The sequence below is a fragment of the Rutilus rutilus genome (genome assembly GCF_951802725.1).
Source record: "Rutilus rutilus genome assembly, chromosome: 22".
In the NCBI taxonomy this organism is placed as follows: Eukaryota; Metazoa; Chordata; class Actinopteri; order Cypriniformes; family Leuciscidae; genus Rutilus; species Rutilus rutilus.
The window spans coordinates 14,448,132-14,476,107 of NC_140227.1; the positions used below are offsets into that span (position 1 = coordinate 14,448,132).

The window sequence follows — 27,976 nt, forward strand, 5'->3', positions numbered from 1 at the left end:
ATACTGTAAAGAGTTGTTTTTACTGCCTTTAACTAATGCTTATTTAAAAATATTTTATTTATTAAAAAATATATTATAATTTTATAATAATTTGGTGGGGATCATATTCAATGCTGTTTTTTTTTTTTATCTGATTATTTAATAATAAAAAAATAATTTTTCACAAAAAATGTCATTATAACTTTATAATAATTATTTAACAACAAAAAAAATTATTTTAAAATTACCTTTACTGGTGTAAGTCATTTAAAAATATATATTTGACTTGAACAAAATCATTTATTTAAACGTTAAAACATGAGGGACATTTTTAGACAACATATTCTTACAGTGTAATGAGGATCATAATTGAGAATACTAAGAATGATTTCAATAAAATGTCAAACACATTATGGTAAATGACAATTTAAGTGGAAAATTAGCTTAATTGTCCAAGAAAAAAATATTTATGGAACTAAATACAGACTATGCATTAATTTCTTACTTTTTCCTATTGAATTTGTGGTGAAATGTGTTCCTGAGATTCATCCATATTCTATATGAATGGTTACATAAGTGAAACAGACCCCTTTCAGTGCGGCATATGCTATTAATATGCTATTTTATTAATTAATATGCTATAAATATGCTATTTTATTCATGTCAACCCAATGTAGATACCCAGGAAGGGAGAGGTGTGGGGAAAGGGGGTTTCTTGAGTCGTAAAACGAATGTGGGATGGTTTGAGAAAAGACGGATCTGAATGATGGTTCGCCCGCAAAGCTCATTTATTTCCGTCAGGGTGGAGTAATGGCCTGGTGGAGTGTCCTACTTCCTGGCAGAAGATAAGTGTCTGTGGGGTGGCGGAAGGTTCTCACTTATTGGATGACTGGGCTGAGGGTCGGACCACTGCATTTGGTTCGCCCTGGGGTGGTGTGGCGGGACTCCTGGGGGACGTCTTTTTTAGGGCTTTCTTCTCTTTAGCCTTTTGCTGTCTGGTGGCCCTCAGTGCCTCCTCCTTCAGATAGGTCTCCTCTAACTGATAAAGCATATCCTTCACTGCCTCCACCTATAAAAGAAAAGTTCAGCCACACATGAGGATTTGCTCACCCAATCTATATGCTTTTCTTTTATGAAGCATTGAGAGACATTTTAAAGAATATAGCTGTTCTTTTTGAAAGCATATAGTGGTCACTCCCCGCCCCTCAAAAAAAAAAAAAAAAAAAGTAAATATTTCAGTGTTTCTACTTTAAAATCTCACGTTTAATTTAATGTTACTTGCTGTTTTTTTGTAATCATTTTTGAGTACTGGCAATTTTTAAGCGAAAAATGTTTCTACACCAAATGTTTTCAGTGGTTCATCATGTGCCATCCTTTGAAACAAATGTTATCAAGTTGTTTTTTGATTTGCCATAGCTCTCAAATCTCATTTGCATTTTCCGTATTTAAACGTGGTTTGATTAGAAGAAGCAAAAACCAAATGTGTCAGTCGTCATTGACGTCAAACTTGAGTCTTGACATGCAAAGTTTGAATATGCGAATGCACAAATTAGATTTGAGAGCTGTGATGGATCTTTTAGCACTTTTATGATGGTTTTTGGTCCTTTTTGAAGCTTGCCAGTCCAGGGACTTTCTGTTTTCTTTCCTTTCAGTGCATTCAATGTTTCTGGCTAAAATCTAAACATTCTTATATAAACTGAATCCTTTCTCATTTCTCTAATGTAAAAATTGTTTAAAAATATTAATTAAATGTAATAAATGTTATGACATAATGTTTAAACATTGTAAAATGTAAAATGTTATTCAATCCATTTTTTTTTTTTTTTTTTACAGTAGTTGTACTACATTTGATTAATAATAATAAATAAAAAACTAAGCTATTTCTACTGGATCAGACCTTTAAAGGAATAATTTACTTAAAAATTAAAATCCTGTCATCATTTACTCACCCTCAAGTTGTTTCAAACCTGTATGTATTTCTCTCTTCTGCTGAAAAAAACAAAACAAAAAAAAAGATATTTTGAAGAATGTTGGTATTTATTTGTCCTACTATGGAAGTCAATGGGGTCCAACTACTAATTATTCCTTTAATGTCCTAATAAAGTTTTATATATTTGAAAATAATAATATATTTGACTTGAATCAAATCTGTTCATTTAGATGTTACCACACACTGTAAGAAAACAAAACAATCCATAGCAAAAAATGTAATTTTCTGCCAGGATTAAGCTCACAAATATCTCCTTTAACCCTAAATTACAACACAATGCATAATTCAAAATACGGACAAAGCACAGAAGAAAAATGAATACGGAAAATTCCTTCATATTATCACATTATTGTTCCTTGTTTTCACTTAAATAGCATGAAGCACATTTTGGTTATGTGACAATTTTGTTCACCGTGTAATGAGAATCATTATAAGAATAATGTAAATATAATTTCTCATTTTATGTTCCACCGAAAAAATTGAGTTTAGAACAGGGGTGTCCAATCCTGCTCCTTGAGGGCAACTGTCCTGCAGAGTTTAGCTCCAACCCCAATTAAACACACCTGAACCAGCCAATCATGCTCTTTCCAGGCATACTAGAAGCTTCCTGGCAGTTGTGATGAGGCAAATCGGAGCTAAACTCTCCAGGACCAACTTTGAACACCCCTGGTTTAGATTTACACGAGGGAGAATTTTGGGGTGAACCGTTGCTTTAAGACATACACTAACACATACTATCAGAGGACAGGGACATGACATCATTTTTATCAAGCTTTAGCATTTGAGAAGGCTGCAGATCAACACAAAAGCACTTGCAAAGTAACCCCCCCGCCCCCCTTAGAGACTTAATTACGAAGTTGCTCCCCTTTCGACCTCTCATTTTTGAGTAGATGGCTTGGCGTGGGAATTTATTATGTCTGCTCTCGGAGAACGGGGAAAGAGGGGGAGTGAAATATGAAAGTGAATGCGGGATGTGAGTTAGGGTGGAAAAGAAAAGCAAGGTTGAGGGAAAGAGAGACCGTGTCAAAGGCTCAGTAGTTCAGAAACACACAGTTATATGTAGGCGGTGAGTCCAGTTTGCTTATGAATTCAGTCCAAGTGCGTTTGTTTGGAAGGTTTTTGCTTTTTCTCCTCTGGGAACCGGCCTGAAAGCTCCATAGTAGAGGGCTGAACAGCCATTCCACGTTCAAAGGTATTCTTTCTCCCCTTTTGCTCACTTTTTTTACTGAAACACCCTTCCATTTTCTCTTTTCTTCTCGTTCTCGGTCCGTGTGGCCGCCTACCCACTCATAAACGGACAGATTCGGCTCTGCAGCAACAATTAGCTCTCCATTACTGTGCATATCTGTTGGTTTTTGTGTGTGTGCAGGTCTTGGCTTTTTGCTCCTGCTACCACTTAGGCATTCAGCAGCGATACGAGAGCTGTCAAAATGCCTATCAAACCTGTCAGCGCCCATCATTCAGTCCCCAAAACAAAGGGCCTTCTCGACAGAGAGGAAACAGAGCCCTGATCAAAGAGCCCATCCTCTGCTTCAGAATACAGTAAAGCTCATTATGCAGTCAGACTGTCAGTCCTGCTGGCCTTTACTGGCCTTTTAACCGTTTACGCAGTTAGACACTTATTCACTAGATGAAGTTTGGGGGGTCCGGAACTCAGTCCCTGAGTGGCAGAAATTGTTTTGTCGCTGTTTGAGTATGTGAATAGAAAAATAAATGTAACAATTTTTTTATTATGCTGTAGTTATGGCTAAGAAAATCAGTGCATGCTTTTTTTCTGTGGCTGTGTACGCGAGAATCAGCAATCAGCTTTTGAGCGTTATACATTATTTGCAGCAATTGTGGTAGGTGTATTTTTTGCCACCTCTGTGCATTAAACAGTCTGCACTAGGGGTCGAAAATCCAGTGAAATCAGATTTTGGCAGTTCGAGCCATTTTGATGGAGCTTTAAATAGGCTGAATGAAAGTCCCTCACTGTTTATCTGACGTGAGCAAATTAAATTAGACAACTGCTTTACTAAAGTGACTTTCTAATCTATCATCTAATTGTAAAATGTATATATATATTTATGTATATATGTATGTATGTACAGTACTGTGCAAAAGTCTTAGGCATGTTAATATCCCCCACCCCCCGTCCCCCCAAAAAAATGGTTTTAAGTCAGTTATTTATATCTTTTGCTGTAGTGTGTCAGTAGGAAATATCAGTTTACCGTACATTTCCAAACATTCTTTTTGCCATTAATTGTAATAATCCACTGAGATTTCTGTATGCACAAGGAGTCTGACAACAGCCAGGATGATCTGATCTCACCATCATCGAGTCCGTCTGATTACATGAAGAAACAGAAAAAACTGAGACAGACTAAATCCAGAAGAACTACGGGAACGTCTCTGAGATGCTTGAAGAAACCTTCCTGCAAAGCTACCTGAAAAACTATGCGCAAGTGTACCTGGACAAAAGCCGTTTTAAACGCAAAGGGTCGTTACACCATATATTGATTTGAATTAGTTAATAGAAGTTAAATCATAAATAAATTCAATTTGTGATTTTATTTTTGAAAGCATTCTCACTTTACAGCATTTTAACACAAGTGCCAGTACTTTTCACAGTACTGTAGCTTTGCTGGAAGGTTTCTTCAAGCATCTTGGAGACGTTCCCGCAGTTCTTCTGGATTTAGTCTGTCTCAGTTTTTTCTGTTTCTTCATGTAATCACAGACGGACTCGATGATGGTGAGATCAGATCATCCTGGCTGTTGTCAGATTCCTTGTGCATACACAAATATCACTGGATTATTACAATTAATGATCAAATATTAATATTACAAAAACTTTCAAAAACATTAAAAATAGTAATGTTTCCAAACTTTTGGCCTGTACTGTATATATATATATATATATATATATATATATATATGTATATACACACATACATTATATATATATATATATATACAGTATATATATATACACACACACACACACACACACACACACACACACACACACACACACACACACACTAAAGCTGTGAATATATATACTTTTGCATTATATTTGCTGTTAAAGGCACACTATGTGAGAATTTTGGATCAAAATATCCAAAAACCACTAGAACAATGTTAAATATTTAGTTGATTTGTGTACTTACAATATCCCAAATGTTTCTAAGAATGTTTAAATCCAGAGAAATAAGCAGTTTTAACCAGGACACGGACTGTGTCCGTGCGTCGCCTATCAATGACATCATACCCGCGTTACCCTCGATTTCCGTTTTTATTTTGAAGAAACCATGGAAACACCAAAGATGCTTTAATATATTATGTGTTTTATTAGACAGGTGAGCAACTGTTTGGATACATTCATCGACAGAAAACGAATCATTGTTATACAGCTCAACACAGTTAGTCTTTTTGTTTAAATCTCGTTTTCTTGATTTACCGCGAGTATCATATTTACCATTTGCAACAAGTGTCTCATATAGTAGCATTATAACAACTTCCATCACACTCAAATGTATCTAATATGATGAAACGGCGCTGCGTTACCCCACATACGCATGACCAGAAGAAGTGGTCAGCGGCATAATAAAAGCTCCACTGCTCTCGAACTGTGTGTCGTGCTCGTCTCTCATTAGCAATCGCTCCAGCGGCCTCGTTCCGCTCCAACGGCTTTCGTAACGTTAATAAATCTTTAAAACATTACTGGTCATCCATGAATATTATTTCTGCCCGAGTCCTGTCGAATTCTCCACCGGCTGTAGAGGTGAAGACAACAACCCCATGATTCCGCGAAATCAAGGCGTCATCAAGCTACGCCTTTGTTTTGAATAAACGACCTCTAGTGGCGAAAAATTACATAGTGTTCCTTAAATAAATAATCTATTTTGTACATATAGCCATATTTGTATTCAGTTCATATCTAAACGTGCAGAAAATATATGTGTGAACATTATGTATGAATACCTATTTGAAAAACTAAGGAGATCAGGCAGCCTGAGGTTTTTCATCTCGGGAGGTCAAAGGTCACACTTCCACGAAGTCAGATTGTTCTCTGCTCTCGAAGTGAATCGACAAGCACCAAAGCGCAGACTTAATGTAGGAACGATTACTCATATCTGTTCTCCCTCCCGCGGGAGGAGTCAGAAATAGATGGGATGGCAGCTGGCAGAGAATGAAACGAGCTGAGAGCATGTAGCTTATGCTCATAAATGTGAAGACGCCCATGTGCACTTATACTATAGTGTGTTGGAAAAAAACAGCCCGAAACACAGCATCTAATGACTCTCCAAAAACAAACTGCCAAATCAATACATGTACGGCCTCAATATGTGAACTCCAGCGCTCATCAGAATGTGTCGCTTAATGGCCCTTTGATTCATGTAGAACAAATTGGGGTTGGAAATGAAACCTGTTACTGGTGTATTTCTGAGAAGGACGTGCTGCCGAGCTTCATAAATTAACTACTCAATAATTTGAAGGAGATGAAGGGCTGAAGCACTTGAGCTGCATATGAAGTTTGATGTCTGCCTTGTTTATTAAGGCTTTTTATGCCTTCATGCGGAGCAGTTAATTTTTTTCACAGCAGTTTTTTTTTTTCTCAAGTTACTTTTTCAAAAATTTGGCATTGGCAAATCAGTCAGTCTCATTTATGTCAGGCCTATGCCAGTTAAGTCAGGCATATGTCAGACCACATGATGGTATTTATGCTATGATGGTATTTTTTATCTTCTAAGGGCAGATGGATTGCATCAGGAGATTAACAAAAGGAATCCATGTCCAAGACTGTATGTATGTATGCTGAGATATCAGTATTCAGTATTTGATAACAGAAGTTCCCCTTGGGCTCGGTTTCTTGTTGAGCGCTGGGTTGGCATGTTTTGGAAACTGTTTATCTTTTGGCTTGGTCTCTCTAGAAACCTCTGGGTGGAGATTTATCCAGTTAATTCGTCTCAAAAACATGGTCCACAATGTTTAGTTTAAGATCAAGTACTTCAAAATTGGGAGACTGAAGCAGAGGACCACATGCCACACAGAACAGAAAATGCACTGCCCACAGACCTGTCTCTCTCGCATGCCTCTGATCTCTGATTCCTGTCTGGGATTCTGATCTGTTCTATAAAGCACAAGAAACCGTGATAGAAAATATTTGTAATATATTCAATATTAATTTGTTTTTGAAGACGCTTTGTATTTAGCCATTAACTTATGTCTGAGAATCAAACTTGGAGGAAATTTTAGTACTTGGAGTTGTTTTAGTATTATGTAATACTATAGAATTTATTCATATTTTTCATTTTTATTTATAATTTTCAATTTTCAGTTTCATTTTAAAGCTTGATAATCCATGGCTAGGTGTGCATTACATGATTTTAATACATGGCATGGAGGCAAAGAAACCACCCGACTTCACGAAGTGCGTTAAAATCGCAGTTGGTTACTTGCCAACACTGACAAGTAGAACGGTGAACAGAACAAACTGGAACTACATGTGCATTATGCGGTTTGACCTTCCAGCCAATCAGAATAGCGTATTCTGACAGACCATGGTATAGGCTAGGGCTGCCCCCTAATAGTCGACTAAACGTTAGTTGACTAGAAGAGGCTTAAGGCCCGTTCATACAAAGGACGATAAAAATATAGTTCTAAAAATCATTCTCAATATTACAGAATAGCAGAGTTCACACCACAGCTATAACGATAATTGCACAGAGAAACAAAATTGTTGGGATCACTTTCGGGACTTTTTTTTTTTTCAGCTGTTGAACGCTAAAACACTGACAGCCAATTAGAATCCATTCTAATTTAAGGTCTTGCGCATTTAAAATGAGACAGAGGTAGCTGCACCTTGGAGTAATGGGCATGTCGAAAGGTAAGGGCGTGTCAAAAGGTAGGGGGCCGTGTTGAAAGGTTTCTCATTGGTGAAAGGAGTTTCCTCCTGGCAACTGCATTGGCCAATCAGCAGTAACCATACTTCTACGTCATTTCCTTTAGACTGAAGGAAGATGGCAGTGGTAATGCATGTATACGATATCATAATTTGTTGTTTCCTTTGCGTTACATCTTTCACCTTTGGTAATTATTTAATTGGTGTTGACAGACACATTACAGTGAGACGAAGCAATGACTGCGTTTGCATTGAAGACTTCAGAGCCGGCGATTTGTTTCGATGTCCGTTTTGTGCAACCAGTGTTTTTAGACCATGTGAAATACACAAGATACATAAGCCGCTTTCCGACCGGAGGAACCTTTTCACAGTTCCTAGAACTATTGGCTAAAGTACCCGGATGTCGGCGTGTTCGCACTGCAGGAACTAGGAACGATTTTAGTTCTAGGAACTCCATTTGGAGGAACTAATTTAGGTCCTACTTCAGAGTAGGGTCTAAACCAGCACTATAGGAACTACCCGTGACGTTAGTGTACGCTGATTGACCGAACGCACGCAGAACACCAGCACCCGCCATTTTTAAAACAGCTAGAATATAAACACACAGATTATATATTTACTCCAGAAACTAACTATACAAACATGGAAAACAGTGATAGATGGGTCTCTAAACCTTTATGCTGAAGAGAAAATCCAACGCAACTTTGAGGGGACCAAGCCAAACATGATTATGTTTATCTGCCCAGCTAGCAACACTGGAGCACACATCAACCACAGGCATAGGCTAATAACCTTTTTTTTCCTTTCATATACTGTCTACTTTCTATAACAGTTCTATCTAATAACATATTAAACAGTACTGTTAGACAGATCGCTAACTAATAAACAGAGAATGCGAGCATTGTTTGCTCTGGCGTTCTCAGCGCCGCCAAAATAAAGGTCTGTCGCGCCGTCAAAATAAAAGTCACCGTGCTTGCGTCACGCCCTTACCCCTCCTACCAGTTCCTATGGCCACTTGGCCAGTGCGAACACAAACAGCAAAACTGAGTTTGGGGGAGAGTAGTTCTTAGAACTGTTTAGAAGTGGACAGTTCCTAGAACTAAGTTCCTGTAACTACTTGGTCGGAAAGCGGCTATAGTCATCTGCAAAGCCACAGACTTCGCGCGGTTCATCGTGAACGTAAGTATAAGTTCAGTTGTGATATGCATGCCTGTTACCTTACAGATAATTTGTTAAGGTTATAGATGATAATGTGGACGGTGATGTTACGTATCATAATTGGAAACTTATGTCAAACATTTTTGCTTTATATATGAATTTTCCTATTTTAAATTTCTCCTTCTCGGTGTAGTGACAGCTCCAAAGATGGACCAGTCAGCATCTTCGGTGGCGTGTACTGCTACTTGAAGGCTCAGGGTAATTTCTAATTCTAGCATTTAGCACTTTGTAAATCTCTCTCTCTTTCTCTCTCTCTCTCTCTCATTTTTAAGGTCTCCTACAGATCGGAAAAGGCACAGAAAAGATGCTCAGGTTGAAGGCCCGTGTGAAGTCAAATCTGTTATGTTAAACAGTTTAAAATATAAAACATATGTAAAAATATATTAAAAACATGGCTGGTGAAAATGAGAATGAAAAAACATTAAGGCTTCAATGGCTAACCCATAATGATTGAAAAAGAAATAAAATCAGCAGTTTCTTGGAAAATGAAATGTTACTTTGTTCACATGTACAAATGTTGTTTTTTTACACCTATTTTTCCTTTAATGCACATCTGAAAACTTAGTGAATGTGGAATTTGTAGTTGTAATTTCATAGATATAAACAATATTGTCATTTACAATTTTATAAAGATGCATGTATGCTTTGCAATAAAAAATATTTTTCCATCCATGGACCCAACAGGAGGCCTTGCTGATGTACGGTGGAATATGAAGTATTTCATTAGAGTTATTTAACATTTTAAAATAGTTTTTCTATATTTTTTTCCAGCTACCAACAGAGGTGCTCAGTCACATTCTTCTAGATGAGGAGACAAAGCCTTTCAGACTCTGTCACTAGTGTGCAGAAAGTTTAATGAAACCATCCAGGTTTTCAAAAAAAAAAAAAAGCTCACTTTGCCTGGCTGGACAGTATGTATATGTATTACTTTTATGAAATGAACAAGTTAAGCTAATATATTTAATTAAGTTTATTGGATTAATTCAGGTTTTTTCCCCCCCTTGCAGGTATTGTTGACTGGAAGTCTGTCCGTCTGGATTTGAGGGAAGAATACAGGTTGGAGTTTGAGCTCACCAGGTGTGATGCCTGTGGATTCATCTACAAAAACACCTCTGGATATTGCGGCAATGGAAAGAAGCGGGTCCTCACTGCGTTCTATTCAGACAAAGAGTTTGATGGCTTCTGTTCAATGGACTGCTACTACAGTATGAATGAGCGAAGGAATGAGTTTTCTTTGTGTTTTGACTTTGAACACAAGCCTTTGATAACAGAAATTGAATTGACGCTTCAAAAAATGAATTGTTGCAAAATGACAACTGAAAACTGAATAAATGTTTTGTGGATAAAACGGTATCTGTTTTGCTAAATTAGTTAATGTCACTTAACAGAAGGTTATTAAACAGTTTAAACAGTCAAAACAAATTTGTTTTTAGTTTGTATGCACTTTAAATGAAAGAAAAATGAAATCAGTTCAAAACAGTACAAATGACTAATTGTATCATGTATTTTTGATATGTGTAACCAATACAATGGTAATAGACGCTACAACCGGTTATTTCCAAATGATGAACAACTAGTGTGTCAGGAGACATAATAATAAAAAAATAATTGTAATTCGGTTTTTATGATTTATTTGAATGACTGCTCCACTATAAGCCCTAAACAAAGTCGCGGTGGTGATGACGTCATGTAAGAAGTTCCAAAGGTAACGTACTTTTTAGAATGTAATATTCTCAATATCATTATCGCTATTTTTACGGTGAAAGAAAGGTATTTGGTCTTATTGAATTATTTGTTGGCTAATGGTGATAAAGTTTATGGCTTGCTTTTATGCGGAACAGGAAGCTTTCGCATCCAATTGTAAAGACCTTATGGCACACCCCATCCCTTTTGGCACGCCCATTGCTCCAGCCTGCAGTTATCCCTACTAGTTTAAAATGGCAGACAACATTGCGGAGAAGTTAATCGCAGAGGTCCAGAAAAATCCACCCGTCAAGCCCATTTTCAAGAAAATGGATAGGGAAAACAATCGTTCATACCCTCTAAATAAATGGTGAGAAGTATCACCTCAGGTATCCAGCGATCGTTTCGACAACATTGTCTTGCTTCCTTTAAAGTTGCGGTGAAAAAGACTAGGTGTTGTTTTTGTTCCACTATATTGACTACATCATGTAAATTCACTGTTAGATTATTAGATCGATTACACTAGCTTCACTCAAAACATAGAATGCTGAGGATATCTGCTGGTTAAAGCTGTGTAAATGCAACAAGAACAGCGAAAACATGTTCAGTGACATTGTACACACTCTGAAACCGCAGCGCGCGAGCTTAGAATAAACAGACCGTTATCGTTCGTTGGTGTGGTGGACGCAAATATAGTTATCGTTATTATCGTTCTTGGTGTGAACGGATCTTAAGTCGACCAAAATTGTATTAGTTGGTTAGTTGCACACACAAAAAACGCAGTCCGTGAGGGACAGATAGTTAGTGGCGGGTTCTTGTAGTAATTAAAACGTTCGCCTATCATCCGTCGACCAAATATGGCTTAATTATTTGAAACATGTAAGTAACAACTTTACATGGCTGCTTGCTCTAACATTAACCTAGATAAATCTGTGCTATTATTAGGCGCATGTCCGAGTGTTTGTGCTGAGTGTGGATGTGGAATCTAAAGTACAGTATAACGCGCTTTTCTGCATGACATGGAGGAGCAATCACTAGCATTTCTTCCTGATAACAGCGGAAACAACTTAAAACACTCCGTCATTTTTGGTCATACGTAAGAGTAATACATCAATCGAAACTGTAAAGGGTTTGTAAGGACTGATTTTCCTGCTAAAACAAAAACTCACCCTGCAATAAAGCCATAAAATGCACTCTGGACAGAAGATTGCAAAGACAGAGCACAGGACATTGCCCTGTCCAAACTTTTGTTCTTCCTTATCTGTGACCACTCTGTGTCTCTGTCAGGAATACATTGCTTACTTTTAGAGTCATCTTTTGAGTATTTATTATTTCTGAATTGGCTTTTAATCATTTACTTTACTGAAATCACAGTTTTCTGAAATCATTATTTCCAGTAGATTAAAGTGCAGTCTGGTGTTTCCGCAAATCTCTGTCCAGGATAGATCAAACCGAAGGCACTATGAATGGAGCATGGGGCACATCTTAGGAAGACCTTCCGATTTCTGACTATTCCCTGACTTAGCATGTTGTATGCTGCAACTATTGCAAAAATTACACCTACGGTGAGCACCTCACCAGCAGTGAGCGGCCGCTTAGGGTAAAATAGTTGCACTGCACCCTCTGACTATTTCAGGACTGGCTAGTTTGTGATCGTGAGCGCACATTCGCGACGTGACGTCTCAAAGTGACACTGGGCCTTAATGAACGAATATTTGAAATTATGAGATGCTCAGAATAATCAAAGATCTAAATTAAATCATAATCAATATTTATGATTATTTTCTAATCACAAACACAATCTAAATTTGATTATCATTTGAAATTGGAGTCAGATTAAGCGTGGAGCTAAAGTAATATTGAAACTAAATTCCAATAAATTAAGTGAACTTCACTGGAGCGCTGAAAAGACACACACGCATTATTCCTTCGCCCACCGTTGGATTCCGTCGTTGGGCCAATGGGTGGTCCTTACAGGTTTTATTTGTGTAAACTCACAATAACAAAAAAAGCAAGTTGTGCTTTTGTAAAATAAAGAAAACAAACAGGACGCGCTTTGTGCCGTCTCTGTCTCCATGAACTGGAGCGCGTTGCAAAAATGAACCTTGCCTCACAGACAGGAGAAATATATATATAGAAAGCTTGAAATGTCTACTTTTAAACGAACCAATTTGAAACTAAAAGAAATAGTCTCTGCTTATTTAATGTGTATGAAAGGTGCATTTTTCTTTATAGGTGCGTTCACTATACTGCAGAGATTACGAGGCAGCATCGTCAACTTCATCTTTTGCAGCCGACACTGACTAAGAAAACACTAGTTTATTAATAAATAATTAAAGGGGTGGTTGATTATGATTTCACTTTTCTAACTTCAGTTAGTGTGTAATGTTGAATGAATGGCTTTTTTTCAAACATGTAAAAGAAACAATAATAATAATAATAATAATAGTAATGCAATAAAAGCTAATGGACAAAAAAGAAAAAATACTCAACAAAACAGAAAGCAAAACAATAACAGTCTAACTTATACATGTCCGAAAAGGAGTAGGAAGAAGCATAAGCTTATTTAATCCTACTCCTCCACTACTCGTAAATAATCATCCGGTTGGCTGATCATCTTAATCTGTTTATCTCCACACACCAAGAAATACAAAAATAACATACATATTTACCCATGTTTATATCCACCATAAATAATAAATTGTGTAAAAAATAAATATATAAATAAACTGTGAGAACACCTACAGTGGGGAGAACAATTATTTGATACACTGCTGATTTTCCAGGTTTTCCTACTTACAAAGCATGTAGAGGTCTATAATTTATCATAGGTACTCTTCAACTGTGAGAGACGGAATCTAAAACAAAAATCCAGAAAATCACATTGTATGATTTTTAAATAATTAATTTGCATTTTATTGCATGACATTAGTATTTGATCACCTACCAACCAGTAAGAATTCCGGCTCTCACAGACCTGTTAGTTTTTCTTTAAGAAGCCCTCCTGTTCTCCACTCATTACCTGTGTTAACTGCACCTGTTTGAACTCGTTACCTGTATAAAAGACACCTGTCCACACACTCAATCAAACAGACTCCAACCTCTCCACAATGGCCAAGACCAGAGAGCTGTGTAAGGACATCAGGGATAAAATTGTAGACCTGCACAAGGCTGGTATGGGCTACAGGACAATAGGCAAGCAGCTTGGTGAGAAGGCAACAACTGTTGGCGCAATTATTAGAAAATGGAAGAAGTTCAAGATGACGGTCAATCTCCCTCGGTCTGGGGCACCATGCCTCTCACCATGCAAGAGGAAGGTGAGGGATCAGCCCAGAACTACACGGCAGGACCTGGTCAATGACCTGAAGAGAGCTGGGACCACAGTCTCAAAGAAAACCATTAGTAACACACTACGCCGTCATGGATTAAAATCCTGCAGCTCACGCAAGGTCCCCCTGCTCAAGCCAGCGCATGTCCAGGCCCATCTGAAGTTTGCCAATGACCATCTGGATGATCCAGAGGAGGAATGGGAGAAGGTCATGTGGTCTGATGAGACAAAAATAGAGCTTTTTGGTCTAAACTCCACTCGCCGTGTTTGGAGGAAGAAGAAGGATGAGTACAACCTTAAGAACACCATCCCAACCGTGAAGCATGGAGGTGGAAACATCATTCTTTGGGGATGCTGTTCTGCAAAGGGGACAGGACGACTGCACCGTATTAAGGGGAGGATGGATGGGGCCATGTATCGCGAGATCTTGGCCAACAACCTCCTTCCCTCAGTAAGAGCATTGAAGATGGGTCGTGGCTGGGTCTTCCAGCATGACAACGACTCGAAACACACAGCCAGGGCAACTAAGGAGAGGCTCCGTAAGAAGCATCTCAAGGTCCTGGAGTGGCCTAGCCAGTCTCCAGACCTGAACCCAATAGAAAATCTTTGGAGGGAGCTGAAAGTCCATATTGCCTAGCGACAGCCCCGAAACATGAATAATCTGGAGAAGGTCTGTATGGAGGAGTGGGCCAAAATCCCTGCTGCAGTGTGTGCAAACCTGGTCAAGAACTACAGGAAACGTATGATCTCTGTAATTGCAAACAAAGGTTTCTGTACCAAATATTAAGTTCTGCTTTTCTGATGTATCAAATACTTATGTCATGCAATAAAATGCAAATTAATTACTTAAAAATCATACAATGTGATTTTCTGGATTTTTGTTTTAGATTCCGTCACTCACAGTTGAAGAGTACATATGATAAAAATTACAGACTTCTACATGCTTTGTAAGTGGGAAAACCTGCAAAATCAGCAGTGTATCAAATACTTGTTCTCCCCATTGTAGTCAATGACCTTCTTCATCCCTGTATCTTGTGAAAACCATATTTTTGTAACCATATTGTTGTAATCATATTACAACAGTTCCCACACAAATTATTTTATAGTTTATCATGACATAACATGATAACTAACCATTCAGAAACGTCCTGTTGCATTCTGCATGTTGTCACTTCTTTTTGAGTCTCTCCATCATTGTCAGACTCTGCGTTGAGGTGCTGCTAACACACACACACACACACACACAAGCTATTGAAGCTCCGCCCTCTGTGCCGGGAGCAGCAGCTCATTTGCATTTAAAGGGACACACACAAAACTACGTGTTTTTACTGACCCTCAAAAAGGGACAATTTTAACATACTGTAAAAAATTATCTGTTGGGTATTTTGAGCTAAAACTTCACATACACAGTCTGGGGACAACAGAGACTTATTTTACATATTGTAAAATGGGACATTATACCACCCCTTCAAAACGTCTCCTTGCTATTATTCACCTTCATAATCATTTCTTTTGGCAGTGATTTGCAGCAAGCTTTATGCATGCGCTTACGCTTATATTTAACGGTCATTATGGTTTAGTATTCTCCTCAGTATATATTTAAAGGTACAATATGTCCGATTTTTGTAATAAAATATCCAAAAATCACTTGCACAGTGTGATATATTTCCTGCAGTTGTATACTTACAATATCCCAAAAGTTCCCAAAGATTTTTTAATTTCAGAGAAATTTCAATTTTAAATAATGGCTCACCCCTTGTCATTGTCGCCTGTCAATGACATAATATCCGCGCTATCCCTTGTTTCCGCTCGTACTGCCATAGTAACCATGGCGACAGAGGTGGACAACTGCGTAACGTCTAGCGGCACACTCACACTGTTGTTGTTTCGTTCAAACATTATGGACCATGACAAGCAGACTTTGGGAGAAAAGGAGAAATAAAACGAGGATCAATATCAGCGTGCCGTTTTCGAGATGCAGAGAGCTCCACGTCCGCGACAAACTTTGACTTGACAGAGACTTCAATTAGTCTCTTGCATGTACTTTATTAGACAGGTGAGCAAATGTACATAAAACTAATCAATATTATATAGCTCAACATGATGAAAAGTTAGAATATGATCAGTATGTTATTCTAATGTTGATCTAGCTTACTGCTAGTCTCAAACAGCCAACAAACTAACACATAGAATAACATTATAACTTTAGCAAGTAAAACAGCGCTGCGTTACCTCAAAAGTTTAATTCGTCTAATAAACTGACCCTTTGTGAGTAGTAATTCAGCACTTGCGAGTAGTTCGGTAGAATGAAATGTCCTTATTCCTTTATATCCGCGGGACTCGCATGTGGCGCTGATATGTCTAGCAATCGCGCCCAGCTTCATACCAGTCATGTTAAAAACATGAATGTATTCACTCATCCAGAAACAATATTAGATCCATCAGCATGACGACAAGATCCATAATTCCGCTTATGCGTTATCAATCTAAGCCGCTGTTATTGTAAGAGGTTAGCGACCCCTAGCGGCGAAAAAAATTACATATTGTAGATTTAAGTAATTAAATTATATAAATGTGCGACAAATGGCTTAAATTAATGATTACTAGTTGACTAGAAATATCTTAGTATAGGCTATATATATATATCTTTTTTATCTTTTTTTTTTTCCAGATTTTTATAGCTATTTCTCAGCACTAAAATCCAGTTAATCTGATTTCTAATTTCTGATGATTTGAGCCATGAATATTGGTGGGATTACTTTAAGTGTGTGTAAATATGGCTTGTTGCTTTTACAGACCAGTATCTTTCATCTTAGAAAGAAAACACACAATTGCAACCTTCTTCCAACCCCACTGTCCCTCCAGAGGTTGTGCCCTTGAGCAATTACACTGTGATGAACTCCATAGCTGTGCCAGAAACGTCTTTCTCCCTGCCCCTGGATTTAGTATTTAAGTATCATCAACTGCGGGACGGGCCTCATCTCTGCCCATTGCCCTCTCTTCCTCCCTCACTCCCTTTGTCCCAAATGCTGGCTGGATGATGTATGAGACAGATCTGGAGTGAAAGGTCACGTCCACCGGAGAGAGTGTGAGCTTTAAAGAAGAGTGTGTTTTAGCAGCGGCGTGTGATGTAATCAGAGCGACTCTGAGGTGCGGGCAGCTGATGGAGTGATTAATAAGGGTCCATCAGTAACCCCAGGGCGACAGGCGCTGCTGTGGTTGAGAGCGAGTGACCCGCTGATGCACTGTCTTTTACTGTGTGAGTGTCATCATTCCTTCCTCAGCGTAATTCATCACCGCTACGGCCCAGACAACACATTCCCTTTCTAGACCCAACAATCCCCGACTGAACGGAGCCCTGGAGTCCAACCCATAACCCCACTGGCCTGAAAACAACATCCTCCACACTCCCACTAAAATGAAACCCCAACATAGTAAATAACCTTTGAAAGAACTGTTAACTGAGGGGCTGTTTACACGACACCGTTTTCAACTAAAAACGTAAAACTTTTTATGCGTTTTGGCCGTTCGTTTACACGACAACAGCGTTTTGGGTGCCTGAAAAGGCACGCTTTAGATTCTAGAGAGCATTTGATTGGACAGAAGATGTGATGAGAAGCTGAAGTCCGCTGTGATGTCATAAAAATCCATAATCCATTTTAGCGGAAGCGAGAGACTGTAAGTTTTGAATGCGGAATCTCCTAAATGCGAATTTTGTCATTGTTTTGGAGAACACCAGCTTATTCATAACCTAAAATATTCATACTAAAGCTAAAAAACAGGGTTTATCTATTTAGACCACTACTCTTATTGATTGCTATAAGGATGTGAAGAGAGTTTCAACCAGTATAACAAAAATTGCCTACCCTACCTTAAAGGGATAGTTCACCCAAAAATGAAAATTAGCCCATGATTTACTCACCCCGAAGCCATCCTAGGTGTATATGACATTCTTCTTTCAGACGAATACAATCGGAGTTATATAAAACAATTTCCTGGCTCTTCCAAGCTTTATAATGGCAATGAATGGGTACCACAAGTCCATACAAGTGATTCTATCCATCATAAAAGTGTCCCAAATGGCTCCGAGGGGTTAATAAAGGCCTTCTGAAGCGAAGCTTTGCATTCTTGTAAGTAAAATGTCCATATTTAAAACTTTATTGACTAAAATAACTAGCTTCTGGCAGACGACCATACGCAAGTCGACTTAAGCCAGTGGTTCTCAATTCCAGTCCTCGTGACCCACTGCTCTGCACATTTTGTATGTCTCCCTTATTTAACACACCTGAACCAGATCATCAGCTCATTAGGAGAGACTCCATGAACATGAGTATGTCAGATAAGAGAGACATACAAAATGTGCAGAGCAGTGGGTCACGAGGACTGGAGTTGAGAACCACTGACTTAAGCCAAAAGAGTAACACTTGACGATGTTGATTTTAGTCGATAAAGTTTTAAATATGGGAATTTTTCTTACATCAACGCTTCGCTTCAGAAGGCCTTTATTAACCCCTCGGAGCCATTTGGGACACTTTTATGATGGATAGATGCACTTGTATAGACTTGTGGTGCCCATTCACTCCCATTATAAAGTTTGGAAGAGCCAGGACATTTTTTTTATATAACTCCGATTGTATTCGTCTGAAAGAAGAATGTCATATACACCTAGGTTGGCTTCAGGGTGAGTAAATCATGGGCTAATTTTCATTTTTGGGTGAACTATCCCTTTAAGGTAGGGTAGGCATTTTTTGTTATACTGGTTAAAACTCTCTTCACATCAATAAGAGTAGTGGTCTAAATATAATTTTTTTTACATAGATGTTTGTCCAATCGTTACAATCGATCAGATACCTGCCGACACAGCAAAAATCTGATTTAGAGATAATTATTTATTACAAACAGAAGCCCTATAGAGCATGACATCATATTCTACTGCACATATTCTGACATTTTTGCAACTTCTTCCTGGGAACCTAATCTCCAGCGTTCCCTGAGCACCTCCAAAGCACCAACTAAATTCATTATCAAGCTGTAAGCATTCGAATTTCACTCAATAATTACAGATTTCAGTACAAACATGAATCCTTGAGAGGAACTGCATTTTTTGGAATCTTCTAAATACTGTAGCCTTCAAAGTATACCCAAACTTACCTTTAAAAGTCTCTATTCTGGTCAGGCTTCCACAAGAGTGGGAGGTAGATTCAATTCATTCAGACACAAGACGGTAAACAGGCTAGCATACACTGTCAATAGTTTCCATGGTGCTTCAGAACAACATTTCAAAAGGCTCAGTGCTCTATGAAATATGAATCATGGGCTTAACTCTGCTCTTGCCAGGGTCCTGGCTTGATTTCCTACTCTCAGTAGCAATTTGAATATCCCGAGCCAGGCTAATTAACAGGGGAAATTCCTTTATAGACGAGAATCAAAGAACTGGCCACATCAAAAGTGCCATTTTGAAGTTCACACGACTTAGTTAACCATAATAGAGATGACAGTCCTGCCAAGAAGTCTCCGCAGGCCCTGAAGACCACCTCGGAAAATGAATTTTACCCTTCAGATTTGGTATATCAAATGTCTTTTTTGAATTCTGAGGAGTGTGTGTATGGAACAATGTGCAACGGAGTGTGTATGCGCAGGCACTGAGTGGCATTTGTGCCCCATCTACACACGCCGTCATTGTCCTTTTCCTTTTCGCTGTCTATTTACCTTTTGCATTGCATTCCACACACGTTCCTGATCAGACCGCTTGCCTTCAAGGGTGTCCATGATGTCTGCCATTAGAGCCAGCAGCTGCCAGGAGGAGATAAAGATTATCACTGCTCAGTTCACACAAACGCCATAACTTTTCTAAACGCTGCACCTTAAAAGCTAATTAAAAATCATTTGTTGGCAGCTGATTTTTATAAGTCATCCCTCATATAATGAGGACTTCCTTCTTGTTCCCCTTTGGGTGGTGGAGAGGGGGAGAGATGGTCTTGGGTTTTTACAAGGCCGCTGGTTAGAAACTAAAACAATGCAGACAAATTGAGGAACAACACTCGTCCATCACAGGGCACAGCGGATGGTAATGTACACAGGGCTGCACGCTGAGACCCATTTACCTGAAGATCCAGGATGGAGGAGAGTAAGAGAGAGAAGGAAGGGGAAGTTAAAGGGACATTAAGAAACAGAGAACGTGATAGATAAATAATGTAAATGGGGTCAATGATGTGGCACTGATTCATCAATTCAATTTTAATTAGTTAATTTTTTGGAAATTTTATGGGAAAGTAAAATATGTTAAGGCACTATAACTATACAGCGATTGTAATGAATAAAATCTCCTGAAAAGATTGGAATTCTTTAAAAAAAATACCAATAATTGTCCGCAATGTCAAAATCAGTGCGATATAAGCTCTAGGAAGGACAATTATAATACAGGAAATGACATCACAGAGAGGAACCATGTAGACTCAAACAAAAATACCAGATAATAAGTAGTAATTTAGTGTGTCATATCCTATGGTACAAACTCAAGAAAACTAAATGTAATATTCACAATTGAAAAAGTAAAAAAAAAAAAAGTTTGATACTTCACACTCACACACAAACTTTTTGTTGAAAATGATGTAAATATTTTTGAAAAATGAATACGATTATTAATAATGCTAAGATTCATTTAGGACCAGGATGGAAAAGTAAAAGAGACTGAGAAGCACAAAGGAGGAGATAGAAGAAAGAAAAAATCTCATTAGAATACTGGAAAGTTATTATTATTATTAGATGATTTCAAAAAGAACAAAAAATAAAAGAAATGATTTATTTAAAAAGAAATATTGTAAACATTAAAAAAAATACTACGATTATTAATAACCTGGCACGTGTTTCAAACTAGATTTTGAAAAATATTTTCATCATCAAAAACCAGAGAGCAGTGCTAAACGTGTACAAGAAGTGAAAGTAGCTGGCTTTACTAAGTGCAGTTAAAGTATATCGAGTTGATTTTGTAGTGAATCCACTCTCGATATACAGTATACCACACACTCTCTTCACACAATCGCTCTGTACGCTCTCTTATATTCTCATGTATAAGTACATACCATTTTCAGAAGCAGCATGTGGCTCTGAACCTCTTTTGAAGCAACAGTTACTCATGTACATATATGTGCTTCTCTATTGTAGGTTTCTATTTAATTGCAGGTCCTTGCAATTTGTCAGTATGATTCTGGGAGGTGTTGTATTGCGCCCATACAAACATCACGGTAATTGAGCGCCCTGTGGCTCTCCATTCATGGCAGATTTGGTCGCAATCTCACATACATCATGCTCTATTGATCTGGGCTAATCTCACCACTGTGGAGCGCTAATCTAGTAAAGAGGCAATTATGGTGCTTCAGCACTGTATGCCAGAATGAGATTTATGTCATCTCCTCCTTCTATTCTTTCTTTTTTCTCTGTTCTGTTCCATCACTTCTATATATGCATGCACAATAGCGGTTGTCGTCTTTGTCTGCGTTAGTTTCCCTTTCAATCTCATAAATATTCACAACAGAGCTGTTTTATTGCCGTGCATAATTCCAGACTTTATTAAATCAAGCTGGCCTGGTTCTGCTCTTGTGGTATGAAGTTACATGATCGCTCCCTCAAAACACACAGTGGTATAACTTCCTGACTAACTTGATTTTCTGATCCAAAAATTGTATGCCATTGCGAGCATATACAAGAATCTTAAAAAAAACGTATAAAAAAAAGTTGAAATTACTTAAAATTTGTTAAAGCATTGTAAAGACATGTTGTCATAACTTATTGATCATTATACTTTTTAAAGGAGAACTCCGGTAAATTTTAACATTGAGCTAATTTTTTTGTACATTTGGAGTGCTGTCAGTACAGAGAACAACGACAAAAATCGGTGTTGCCTACACCGTGTTATCCTCTTTTTAAAATTTGCACCCTGTTGACTTCAATGGGGCAAGTTTTAAACCTGCTTTTAGCCTCTTAACATCCTTGATGTGTCATTACAAAAAAAAATGACACATTTTTTTTGTGAAAGAAATATATGATGTTTATTCAGCCAGCGCACATACCTGTATTTACATCCTGTTTTCGGTCGAAGTCCACAGTAGTCGATTTTTGAGTTCACGCGCGTGATCATAGGTACTAAACCTATGCGCGTGAACTCGACAATCGATTACTGTGGACTTCGACCGAAAACAGGATGTAAATACAAGTATGTGCGCTGGCTGAATAAACATCATTTTTTATATATTTCTTTCACATCCACTGCAGTCAGATTCACCCGCGTTCACTCAGAAGGAATCACTCACATGACCTGTGCACTTGTAATGACACATCAAGGATGTTAAAGGGATAGTTCACTTTGAAATTAATTTTTGATATGTTTTAGCTTACCTCAAGGGCATCCAAGATGTAGGTGTCTTTGTTTCCGCAGATATGTGATATATGATATATACATAGATGTCGCCTTGGCTACGGTTTCGTTCAAATGAACTGCAGTAGCCAAGGCGAAATCTATGTTTATATCTATACCCGCCCGCGCCGTCAGATCATTTGGACGTGTGCTGTTTTCAAGAGATAACAACGATATAAATACTGTTCGTTTTCTCACACAAACCGCTCGTTTCGTGTCTTAGGCCATCAATGTGTACTTATGATGGGGAATTGTTTCATTTGGACGATGGGGAATTGTTTTAATTTGGACTCTGTGCTTGTGTTTTGAGCCAGTGACCATCGACATGCATTATATGACTGACAGACAAGAACGGTTTGACCTAAAAATATCAAAATTGAAACTACTGCGGAAACAAAGACACCTACATCTTGGATGCCCTTGAGGTAAGCTAAAACATATCAAAAATTAATTTCAAAGTGAACTATCCCTTTAAGAGGCTAAAAGCAGGTTTAAAACTTGCCCCATTGAAGTCAACAGGGTGCAAATTTTTAAACGAGGATAACACCGTGTAGGCAACATCGATTTTTGTCGTTGTTCTCTGTACTGACAGCACTCCAAATGTACAAAAAAATGAGCTCAATGTTAAAATTGACCGGAGTTCTCCTTTAACAGTGTAATGATATAAAATGTTTCTTGTAAAAAAACAAAAAAAACTCTACTTTTGAATAGGACTGCGTATTGATACAGATTTCCCAATTTGAATTAAATTCTCATTTACAAGCTCTCAATTCAATCTGAATTGATTTTGATTTGTTCAGGTGTATTTGCTGATGTAAGAAATTCTCTCTATGCTACTGTGCCAGACTGATTCTAACAGGCAATTCGCTTTTTTGAACTATTTGTTATAATCATCGACTCATTTAAATGATTCTTTTGGGAAATTGAACTACGCTGTTTGTGCAGCATGTTTTTGATTCACTAAAAGAACCGACTTATCGTAGTCATTAATTCGGGAATTACACTAAACTGTATGCTTTTAATTCACTAAAAATAGCCACTTTAGAAGAGAATCAGAATACGTTTATTCATTTAACAGGCACTTTTATCCAAAGCAACATGCAAATGAGGAATACAACAAGCAATCTTAAAGTGCCAATAAACACAAGAAGTGTTAGTAATACAATGTTTAAGACATTGTTCAGAACAGCTAATGCAGGGAGGGATTAAAGAATTGTGTTTTTTCAGCAGGATGCATTACATTTCTCACAAAAAAAGATGAGTTTACAACTATTTCTTGAATATTGTCAGGGATCCGGCTGTCCGGATATAGAGCTGGGAAGATCATTCCACCATTAAGGAACAGTGAACAAAAACGTTCTTGAAAGTGATTTTGTGCCACAATGGTAACATAACACAAGGTGCCGCCCACTTACCGACAGCAGGCTTACGAAGGGGAAGCCTCCATTAGAATCCTCCACTAAAAAGAACCAGCTTCATTAGAGCCATTCGTCTGTGAATCGGACACTGGGCTCTACCAGCTTGGGTAGAGCCCAATGAGAGCAGTTACCATCTAAAACTGTTCTTAGATCAGTGTTAAGTGTGCCTAGAATGGCCCAGAGCTATCAAGAGATCTGCATAAGTAGCTCAGCCTGTTCACAGCAAGGGGAACACTTAAATAGCGATAAGAAGAAATAAAAGAAAGATCTCTATGTAAATGTGCATTTAGACTAAATTCCCACTTCAGACTGATCTGAATCCGATAGAGGATGTTTATAATCCTTTGATTTGATTTCATTCTTGTATTTTTCAGTGCATGCACACTCCAGGGATCGCCACCGCGTCTCATTCCAGCTGTCTGCTTCCTCCACCTGTACTCGGAGAGCAAGCTTGGCCCTGTGCAGCAGTTTATCTGCATATTATGAATGCCTTTTGGAGGAACATTCGTTTGAAGTTGGAGATGAGGAGAATAGCTTTGTTTTCATGTAACTTTTTTCTTTCTTTCATCGAATGACATTAAAAAGCACAAGAGAAAAGTAAAAATCGGCAAGAATTCGCTACAGGAATTTTTCACCCCGATAAAATAAACAATCCTGCCATGAGAGGATACAAATACATGAAACTCTTATCACTTTCTCTTCCAAGGAAAACAAAAGGAGTTATTAATAGCAGAATGCCCATGCTGCTCTTGTTCATACAATGAAAGTGAATGGTCACCATGGTTTAAATGAGATTTTCAGTTAATAACAGCTTAAATTTAAGTTTCTCTCACAAGCTTATTCTATTCTATTGACAGCCTAAGCAACTACCACTTTCAAGCCCCAGAAAGGTTGTAAAGACATCATTAAAGTTATCCATGAGACTCCAGTGGTTTAACCTCAATTTATGAAGAGCTTTGTTTGCGCAAAAAAACAAAAACAATGTTCCTGTCAATGGAGGGACAGAAAGCTCAGATTTCATCAAAAAAATCAAAAAGGGTTTGACTTTGGAACGACACGAGGGTGAACGAGTAAATGAACTAACCCTTTAAGTACACTTACATGGCCTTTTATTTTTATTAATACTATATTATCTGCAAATATATACATTTTTATCATTAATACTACATTTTAAAACATTCAATACAATTAAGCACACTTTTTCCACATGTGCATGTACCACTCTTATGATGCCGTACAAAAAACTTTTTTGATATTTTTATATATATTATTCACTTTCATGGTATGGAAAATAGCATCAACATTTTTCAAAATATCTTCCTTTGTGTTCCATGGACGTCATCATGAAATCAAAATTGACAGTATTTAATATAAATGATTTATCAGTGCACTTTTTTTTTATTCAAACGATAACAACCCAATCCAATCAGTTCCCAATGGACAAAATCAAGTCCCATCCAAGTTTTTCTAGTTTGAGAAGTCATTTCACTCGGATATACGCCACACTAAGGAAGAAAAGACGATCTCGACTTCCGTTTCAGGACGACTTTAATAGAGTGAGGGGCAGAAATAAAAAGTAACTGACTCACCAGCTCTGCATCAGAAGGACCGATGTCCTGCAGGTAGGGTGCGACCGCCAGCTCAGCCAGTGTGTACTGTAGTACATGTGTATGCTCTCTGAACCTATTCAGCTGTCCCAGGACACTAGCATACTTAAGCCTCTCTATGAGTCCAGATCCTGTGGAAAAGCCCACCTAGACACCAATCAAAACACATGCTCATTTATATGAACGTATATAAAAACACACTTATAGTTTCTGTGCCACTAATGCAGGGGTGTCCAAACTCAGTCCTGGAGGGCCACTGTCCTGCAGAGTTTAGCTCCAACCCCAATTAAACACACCTGAACCAGATAATCAAGGTCTGATGATCTGGTTCAGGTGTGTTTAATTGGGGTTGGAGCTAAACTCTGCAGGACAGTGGCCCTCCAGGACTGAGTTTGGACACCCCTGCACTAATGGCTCCAAATGGAATTGCAATCTGCTTGTTTGAACACTGGCTCAACCAATGGCGTGTGTTCAGGGCGGGACTGCTTGCTTTTTGAACAACAATTCGTGCAGGCAAAACGCAGAAACGAGTTAGCATTTCATCCAGAGTTAGCGTTAGCATCCATCGTCCTGAAATCAATGGGTTTTTTGAATGGGTTTTTGGTTAAATGGCTGAAATAATGTCTGTGGTGAACACAAGTGCAAGATACTTAAAGTTTTATTCTACGACATAAAATACATCAGTATTACTCCACTCGTGATTTTTTTTAAGCTGTTACATGTCTTGAAAAAGGTGGTTGCTAACAAGTGGCTAAATGGGACTACAGAGGCTGTCGAGGAGATTAAACGCCATCACGCCGAACAGGTAAACTCAGTCCGCTTTTAAAGCCTCGTAATGCTGATAATTGTGCTCTTATAAACTATTCCAACTCAAGCGTTCTGGGAAAATGTTTTTTTTTGATAAAAACAGAGTTGTCGGAAACTTAGTGATGGTGACGTTGAAGTCGTGGGACCATGGTGTAGTTTCGTTTATAGCCTATACCTTTAGCTTTTTACCTCTGGCGACTGCATTTAGGCTTCAAAATTCATAAAAGTTGTGTTAATCTGTGATACTTATCTTGACGGACAAAACGTGTAAGTATCATAAACTTTTGTTGATCACAGAGCTTGTTTTTTGCGATAATCCAAAAGCCTATGGAAAAATCCTATTGGGTTTTTGTTGAGGGAACCAGTGTGATGCTAACAGCCGATTAGCCTACAAAGTGATTAGTCCAGTAGGTGGCGTGGCATAAATGCACTTGTTGTGTATAAAATGCCAGAAGATGAACATTTCGAGTGTGAAGAGCTGGATGGCACAAAAGGAGAGCAATGGTGTTTGCCACAATTTCCTGTTATATTTGTTCAAATATCCGACGTAACGGTGAGTATACTGACAGAATTTTTGGTTTCTGGGTGAACTATAGGCATACCACAGAAAATATTTAACAAAAAATATGCTACATTCATTCAATCTAACCAATCCTTGAGAAAGTAGACTCCTTCACAGTATCACACACAACTCACATTAGGACTTTAACGCATCTCTCAACACAAATGCCATGCATCGCTTGACTTCCACGTGAAAAGCGCTGCAGATAATGTCACAAAAAGGATTTCATGAAGTGTTAATGGTGCCTGAATGTGTTTTTATTGGGTTGTATGTGTACAAGTGCGCTTCTGTCATGTTTCCTTGATGCCCTGACTTGTGCTGTATGTAAATGAAGTCATTATAAATTGAAAAGGGGACGCTGACCTTTTCCACAGAGAATAACAACACAAAGAAGAAGAACAAACACTTTTAAAAAGTGTCAGCATACGGCGCTTTTGTTTGAAACTGACAGCTCCCGGTGCCAAAGCGTCCCTCAGAGCCGTTTCACACACGCCGCTTCAGTGCTACAAAAGCAACTCCATGTTCCCTGATGATTCATTATGTCAGATACCTTTTGGCATCTTGCGTTACACACACATTCTTCTCATGCTGAAACTTGACAAAAGGCGACAAAATGTTGGAAGTCAAGTTGAAAAACTGCTATTCTTCGGCTATTTTGTTATACGCTCAACTCCACCCCCCCATCCCAAGGTCGTCTCTTTACCGGTTTCCCCTGCGGAGCGTTTTTGGCCTGTCGAGGTCTCTTGTCTAAATGATGCTCCACTTCATGCCTTTCTAGACTCCTTTTATTTCGTGTGAGCTCTGTTACTCTCCAGTGTCATTCATCCACTTTATGGTCATTTTTATTACCAACACATATCCCCCAGAATGCATCATTTTTCACTACTACTGTCTCAGTTTTTTGGGCTTTTTTTTTTATCACAGGGGACTGTTTACTTTCCATAAGCCAAGAAGAGGAAACAGTCAGCTGGTTAGAGAGAAAGAAAGCAAGAATAGAGTGTTCATTGCTCTTATTTAATATATTTTCAATGAATACAATTTCTTTTGGATTCTATTAGATTTTAAATGAAAAAATGAAATCTATGAT

General features: G+C 38.2%; 1 protein-coding gene across 1 annotated transcript; it reads right to left on the reverse strand.

The window, feature by feature from the left end:
- Positions 1-262: 262 nt before the first annotated feature.
- Positions 263-27,210, reverse strand: LOC311281550 (spermatogenesis-associated protein 16-like). Its single transcript, XM_084394579.1, has 3 exons — positions 25,503-27,210; positions 19,792-19,875; positions 263-1,048 (listed from the first exon to the last, which is right to left on the reverse strand). Exons 2-3 carry the CDS (start codon positions 19,861-19,863, stop codon positions 854-856), a joined length of 267 nt encoding a protein of 88 aa, XP_084250705.1. The 5' UTR covers positions 19,864-19,875; positions 25,503-27,210; the 3' UTR covers positions 263-853.
- Between the last annotated feature and the right edge of the window lie 766 nt (positions 27,211-27,976).